This window comes from Papaver somniferum, chromosome 6 (assembly GCF_003573695.1).
Source record: "Papaver somniferum cultivar HN1 chromosome 6, ASM357369v1, whole genome shotgun sequence".
Taxonomy (NCBI): domain Eukaryota; kingdom Viridiplantae; phylum Streptophyta; class Magnoliopsida; order Ranunculales; family Papaveraceae; genus Papaver; species Papaver somniferum.
This window is the reverse complement of record NC_039363.1, coordinates 88940023-88947582: the sequence shown is the minus strand read 5'-3', so window position 1 is coordinate 88947582 and position 7560 is coordinate 88940023. Positions and strand designations below refer to the sequence as shown.

Here is a 7560-nt window from a genome sequence, read left to right as displayed (position 1 = left end):
AGCCTGGTGAGCCGAGCCAGTTGAACAACCACCTTTTTTTAATCAACACTTCATTTCTTCGGCTCATTCCATATGGCAAACGAATTTTAATCAACCCGAACGTGTATCTCATTTAGAGTGCGGAAGATCAGATGCCCGTTCTCACTGTGGGAATGCAATCATTTTTAAGAGATTATTAAGAAAGAGCTTTCGAGCAAACTTCTCACACTCTGGTGCATCCTTCCAAGGACTAGAAAATGTCCTCCCAGCCGATCAATAACTACTCGATTAAACCTAGACTACGGTACACTCCACCATGGAGACCCAGGTATTTTGAAGACTAAGCTTAATAATTAGTCAGCTAAAGAGGACCAGGAAACGTGCCATTCTCCAATTGTTCGTTCCACCTCTCAATCTGCAGAGTTTGAACACAATTAAAAACTAAATAGAGCATAATCGACACAGATTTCGGAACATGATATATTAATAAATTTGTTAAATTACCCATTCAGATGGACACAGTGAACGATAATAGCGAGCAAACTTCTCACACTCTGGTGCATCCTTCCCCTTGGCTCTTATACACCTATGATATTCGATGTAGCGAGTGTAGCAATAGCGTGTTTGGTTAGTGGTAGGAAAACGATAATCGTAAGGAGCTGTTTTCAACTCATCAACCTGCAGCAAAATCATATGTATGCATGAATGAATCGGAAATTAGAGTGTTAATTAGTACTAGTAGCATACTTACGTTGATGATCGGGGAGTCATCGGGTGGTTGAGGTGGAGCTTGAGTGATTTCACCATATTCATGAACTGGTCTTGGAGCTTGCTGGCCTGTTGCCACTTTATTCACATCTCTTCCTCTCATCCTCTCGTGTGAATCTAAGCTTGAATCCGCCATCTCTCTCTCTCTGTCTATCAAACAATGTTAGTCGATCCAGGGATCAATAATCTGATAATCTTGCTTTAGACTTAAAAAATTTAATTTTTGCTCTGGCGCCGGGAACTATGTATATACACATGGCAATTACTTTTAGATACGTGTCACATACACTGAAATGAGGTGTCATCAGTCTCAGGTGCCACGGGCTTGGAATGCTTGCTAATATGGTGAGTTCCTACCACTTCGGCAATACCATGAAAAGCAGTGAAGTCGTCAACCCATCAGGTAAAGCAGGCACTGCATCTTCTGAAATTTTGTTTAAATTCAAAACTGAGTCAGATATGTTCGCAGTTCTTTGGAGGTTTTTTTTGCTTGATATTATCATCTCTAGTGTGTTCCAGATGTACACTCCAAGCTTCCGGTTCAAAGGACTCAGAGAAGATCGTTTTGTCCATATGAGTTCGCAAGGGTCATGTCCTGGCCTGGATTAGGAGACAGGCCTGGCCCAATTTACACCCCTAACGCCATTTTTTTTTTTATAAGCAAAAAGGGGATTACAAGATATGGACCTGACGTTGCCTACGGGCCGAAATCCCGTCAGAGTTTAGAATGTCAAATAAACAACTAGCTATTCATACAGGTTGCATTTGCATTAGTTTTGTTGACTAATTCAAATGCTGCCTGATTAGCTTGCTTAGGTACATAACAAAATAAAGGTTTTAAACAAATCATTGGTTAAACTATTGCTCCAAAGGTTGTTGGTGCGGTAGTCTTCCCATTGAGATTTAGCCTGCCAAGCCAACTGGTTCCTTTCGCTATTTAGTTCTTTGATAATATTGCTGCAACTGGATTCCATAACGACATCCTTATCTGCATCATCATATGTACCTAGTTTTTTAAGTAATCGGAAACCCCCTGTTATCACGATTTCGAATTGATAAACATAAAACACTCCGAATTCCTGGTCTCCTAGACCTCTTTTGTTTTTCTATATAATTAAGCTTCTTGGTTTGTTATTTATGTTCACATAAAGATACAAGATCAGAGTACAAGGTTGGGACAGCCAAATTTATTTATTGAAAATCGAAGAGAAGAAAAAAACAGACGATCTGAATGGAAACTATCATCATCTGCTTAAGTTTGATGGGTCTGGTTTTTTTAGCAGTGGGATTATGCAGCTGCTACAGAGCTTATGGATCAATTCTTAAACATATAATGCAGATTTCGAAGAGCCTACTTTATTATATGACACTCAAGTTCTTAGTAACTAATTATTTGAAGAGACGTAGATATTTCTTTCTTGGTTTTGTTTTTGATGACATGACCTGATTAATTTACCTTTTAAAATGCTTGTTTTTCAGGTGGGGCAGAACTCAGATTTGCATAGTACACACTGTTTCGAGAAGACTGAGACAATTAAATTTGATCCTTGTACCATTTCAGCATTTTGTATAATCATTTTCATATTTGTATTTTGTTAGTCAGAAAATTCATCTCTGTTGTATCATTTCTTTTTTTTTTATACAGATCAGTACATTAGGCAACAAAATTGGTCAGAGAAGTAGCAATAAGTATGTATTAGCATTTTCTACTTTATACAATTCTCAGCTGAAAGTGAATTGTGACTTGTTGGTGTCTAAAATGAGTCAGAGTTTAATGTTCCGTCTGTATTTCTTCTTTGGATCCTATATGGTATCTGACATGGTATTTGCATCTTCCACCGTTTAACGTTTTCAAGTTCTTCCGTGAATGATTTAAATTAGAAGTTAGAGCGACTTATTCGTTCAACTTAGAATCCGGTCCTTTACAAGTCCCAGCAGGGTGTTGTTGTCATTGCGATATCTTTCTCGAAAAGTTTAAAACACGGATGGCTTCAAACGTGGGTACCTTGGTAATTACCCAGCAGCAGCAAGTTTGACTAGAAGTTGGCGAGGCAGTTGAGATGCCACTGGTAAGATATTGTTTCCATTTGAAAGATGGAATCCAACCTTCTTAACTGAAGATCGTAACTGGAAACGAGTGCCTCTTCACGTCCACAGTAGGTCCAAAATATGATCTTAACTGTGGGACTTGTAATGATTGCATAACAATTATCAGACTCATACCCGCAGCAGGGTGGCTCCAGACCACTTAAACTAGGCATATTATCAACATTGTATTTCTCTACCCATTCATATTATCGATGTTGATTATTCTTTTCCTTACCCTCCTTCAAAACCCATAACCTCAACTTCTCCGTGGACTCATAATCAAGGAAGCAGAGTGATCCATCCATCTCAAGTAGTTTACAATCATTCAAAGCTCCTTTTGGATACATTATTCCGTAAAATATTTCTCTACTAACATCAAAAGCAAGTATGTTTCTCTGATTATCGCTTAAATTAATCTCATTCCTTTGATGAGTCAACCAATACAATGACCCACTAGAAAACATCGGTAAATAATCATCAAGTAAACGAGGACACGATTTCGGAACAACCAAATCTCTCCATGTTTCACTTTCGACGCCTAGAGTAACGATCTTGAAAGAATAGTTGTCCTTTTGTTTACGATCACTAAAACAAAGACAAAGAACCTTGAACTTTCCCATAATTGAATCATAAGCTAACTGCACATTATAAATATTCCTTTGAGGAGCAGTATTATTAGGAAGTTTAATTGAAAAACCAGTAATTGGATTATAAACATGATGTGTTTCAATTTCATGTCCATCTTCACGGCAAGATAAAAGTATCACACCATTTAGAGAATCTCAAACAGTAAGGGTCTTGTTTACCAAACCAGATTCTGGCCTAAATTGGAAAACCTTCTTCTCTTTCTTATCAATATCATAAAAAACAATAACATTAGATTTGACAAGACCAGCTTCTCTATCAAGATCATCATCATTCTCAGCATAGTTTTCAGAAATCCAGATCAATCCACGGTTACTATAAGTTCGACATAAATTGATAAATTCAGAATCACTAATGATTAAATTAGACCATGATTTGCATACACATATGAATATCATTAAACTATCAATAGACACTCTTGTTAAGATACCATAAATAATAATATCATGAGAAAGATGAGGAAGAGAATTACTGAGTCCTTCTGATGAATTACCATTGCCAATTTTCTGCTTGTTATTCTTCATCGTCATCACTTTGTTCTGTGTCACAGTTTCTTCATGTCGAGTTGGAATCAGTTTTTGTTCTTTGATCGCCATTAATTTTGTAGCTCTGGGAGGATTGAGCAGTACACGAAAACCTTAATCGAAGAAGTAAGAGGATTCTGAAAGACAAAACCCTAGAATTTTATTTTATGCAGACTGCCAGACGCCCAGAAGATCCAAGATATATCCGCCTCCATGAGTCAGACGACTCGGACCAAGGCTGAAAGAGGCTTGATAGGTGGCAGGCTACCTTTTCATGGTAATTTCTCAACTTAAAACATAAATCTAAACATAGATCTAGAAATGGTGTTAGGTGTCATAGACCATCTCCGGATTTGTACCCTTATTTAGGGGAAATACTATATCCTATGGGGTTGGGAATTCCCCTAACCCCTTCATCCCTACCCCATGTATAGAGATTTCGATTGAGGAATTAGGGAATAGGAGTATAGGTAAACTTAATAGGGATCGGTAAACTGTATACCGATTAGCTTTCAATCCACATTGTGTATCATGGTCGGTATTCTGTTTTACGAGGGGATCCACAACTATAGCCGCGATCGTGAAACATTTTCCCGATAGCTGAAATGTCTGCATACGAAAATATTTAATGTTTTTTCCGCCTATATTAAAATATGGTTATTAAATATTTGGGAAATGAAAATCGTTAACAGAATCTCGATCCTGGACCTGTTAAACGATCGCATAACATTTAGTAGATCGATTTACAGTTTGGTTCCAACACCATAAGACTTGGAAATCCCTTAATGCTTTACACGTAGATTTAATTTGCCCTTCCCTCATTGGACATGGTCTTAGAATGAATGAATGGACAGTCACACTTGCAGCTACCAAGTGTTGGTTGATTTGGAAGTAATGATGTCTTAGAATATTTGGAAGTAATGACATCACACTTATTGGCATTCGGGGTATCTGAATTGAATGAATGAAACTAACTACAGAACTATAAAATCCAATCCTCATTGGAGTTTCCTAGTTATAAACACATATAAACTAAACTGTGATGCCTCTTGATTATATGTAATTACTAATGCTGGTTTTGGAATGATTCTTTGCAATTGGACATGTACTTTTAAAGCAGCAGAAATGGGAAGCTTTAGGACATCCTCAGCTAAAGAAGCAGAAGTTGTAGCTTTGTTACAGGCAACAAAATGGGCCAACACAATATACAAATTCTGGTGATCGAAGGAGACAATACAACTACTATTTAGTATCTACAAGGCATAGAATCATCTATCCAATGGCTGTGCATAGCGATATTATAAGAAGTGAAAACTCTAGCAACACAACTAGTTTATTTTTTGTGTTTCCAACACGTGGATATAAAGAAAAACAAGGTGGCAGACTTATTGGAAAAGAAGGGAAGAGATTCTTCTACTATAGTTTCTTGGAATGATCAATTAAGTATGTTTTAAATTCCTTCAATAATTTTTGACATTGTCAAAGCTTATTCTATATATAACTTATGTAATACAAACTTTGTTTCATATGACGAGCAACTCAGCCTGAGATTGAATTCGCAGATCAGCAGATTCTGCCGTTATTTTCAACAAAAAAACATATATCTAGACTACAAAACGAGGCTTGGCTAACTTTGTCTAGACAAATATCGGTTGGGATTTGTTTTCTTTCTATTCGTTCATTCTTGTCATTCCCGCTTCCAAACTCATAGTGTATACTAGAGGGAGAGCAAAAGAGAATAAGAGGCAAAATTGTTGGACACCATCGGGTTTTTTTCTTCCTCTCTTCGAATATGTCATTATCACTCTTATATTTTTTAACTAGGATTTTACTTATGTCGTTTTTATATTTTTTATATATCGAACTAAATTGGTGTGACAAGTATCATAAATTTGTTTTCCTCTAACAATTTAAACCCTTACTTCAAAACCTAAAAATCCTTGATTTGAGGTTTCCAAAATTCATGCTGATGTTGGTAATGAATGACCCATAATTGAAGCTTTGATAGTAGGAAAACCTTTAGGATCTAAAACTATTGATGCTAATTTCATTAAATGGGGTTATTAATGGGGATTTGTATCAACAAGCATGTGCAATGTTCAACGAAAATACCCAGTGATTGATGGAAACCCACCTTTCACAAAGACACTAACAATTTTTAATATTGTTAGTTATTTTCAATTAGTCATCATCAATGATGTTTCTACATGGTAATCCGATAAATGATTTTTTTTTATTTTTTTTTTATTTTTGTGGAGTTTGATTAAGTAGTGATTTTGGGCTTGAATTAATTTTGTGATTATTCGATTTGGAGACGGTATATTTATGATATTTTTATGTGTTAGAATTATTGGGGTGTAAGTATACCAAAAAAAGCTGAGAATTGGTGCGGTTAGATTTTTTTTTTGGAATTCCTAAAGCTCTGAAGGAGTTAAAAGATAAAAATATTTATAATCAATTTGTTTTCCTGATTTCGAAAAATTATGATGTTTCATTATATGCTCCCTGCAGCTATGATTATAACATCAGAGATAAGGGACATATTAATGTATATAATGTTCATCACATGAAGAAAAAAGCAAAGCCACAATATTTAGTCAATAGTATATATAAAGTTATAAATTGTACTTATAACCTGTAAATGAATGCATTTTTAAGTTGTCAAATATTGAGTAATTAACCCTCCGTTAAGATATCTACCACAACTATGGTTTTTTGATTGTGTAATATAAATAAATTCCACAACTCCATACTTGTAGACATACAAAAACTGGCATCACAAGAGACTTCATAATAGAATGTAGTTGAACTTCTAGATACTAATGCAAACTCAGAAATTGTACCCTATATTATCGTCGATCATGTGTGAGATACACAAAAATCTAGGAAAAGAAAGAAATCAACTGATGAGCCTTCATCATAAAAGATATCGTGATAAATTCATTAATGTACGTGCACCGTCTCATGATCCATAATGATATTATCATGTATATTTCTCTCTAGTACAAAGTTGTCTGCCATGGAGATATAAGCTTGGGACGTATGATCTTTCATCTTACGAATAAGAGATTTATGATGATTTTGTAGCAAATGCTGCACAAGTTGTTTGGTCTAAGATCCTTCAGCTTGATAATATATTCTTTCTTTGGAACCAAGACTTGATAAGTTTCATTAATTTGATCGGGAAATCAAAAGTAAAAAGAAAGAAGTTTTTGACCAAATTCATCTCATACAATATCCATGTATTTTCTCAACATTATATCTTTTATTTCTCTAGGAGAAGGAATGACAGTCAATATGTTGTTATCATCTGGAGTAACTCTAGGATTGATTAGGTTGAGAAAATCTTCGTTGATAACAAGATTGCAGAAGTAGTTATTGTAATAAAATGGTCACCGAGGATTTTTTGTATCTTTTCCCTGTTATGAGTCCATCTTCCTTGTTTATCTTGCAGAGAATCATTATTATTTCTCCTTCTTATATAATTTTCCCTTTGGTGAAAGATCTTTGTGTTTTTGTCTTCATTGTTTAAAATGTTGTCTATGGACTGCTGAAA

At 35.4% G+C, this 7560-nt stretch overlaps 1 protein-coding gene across 1 annotated transcript; it reads right to left on the bottom strand.

Moving 5' to 3' along the window:
- Window positions 1-340: 340 nt before the first annotated feature.
- Window positions 341-800, bottom strand: LOC113285838 (cytochrome c oxidase subunit 6b-3-like). The gene is made up of 2 exons (XM_026534585.1): window positions 484-800; window positions 341-394 (listed from the first exon to the last, which is right to left on the bottom strand). Exons 1-2 carry the CDS (start codon window positions 670-672, stop codon window positions 341-343), a joined length of 243 nt encoding a protein of 80 aa, XP_026390370.1. The 5' UTR covers window positions 673-800.
- Between the last annotated feature and the right edge of the window lie 6760 nt (window positions 801-7560).

What these genes read in the sequence shown, in the direction of transcription:
- LOC113285838 (XM_026534585.1), bottom strand. Translation starts at nt 672, where the DNA reads ATGATTTTGCTGCAGGTTGATGAGTTGAAAACAGCTCCTTACGATTAT. An exon ending in CACTGTGTCCATCTGAATGG is followed by an intron (nt 395 to 483) that starts GTAATTTAACAA and finishes CAAACTCTGCAG; the next exon opens with ATTGAGAGGTGGAACGAACA.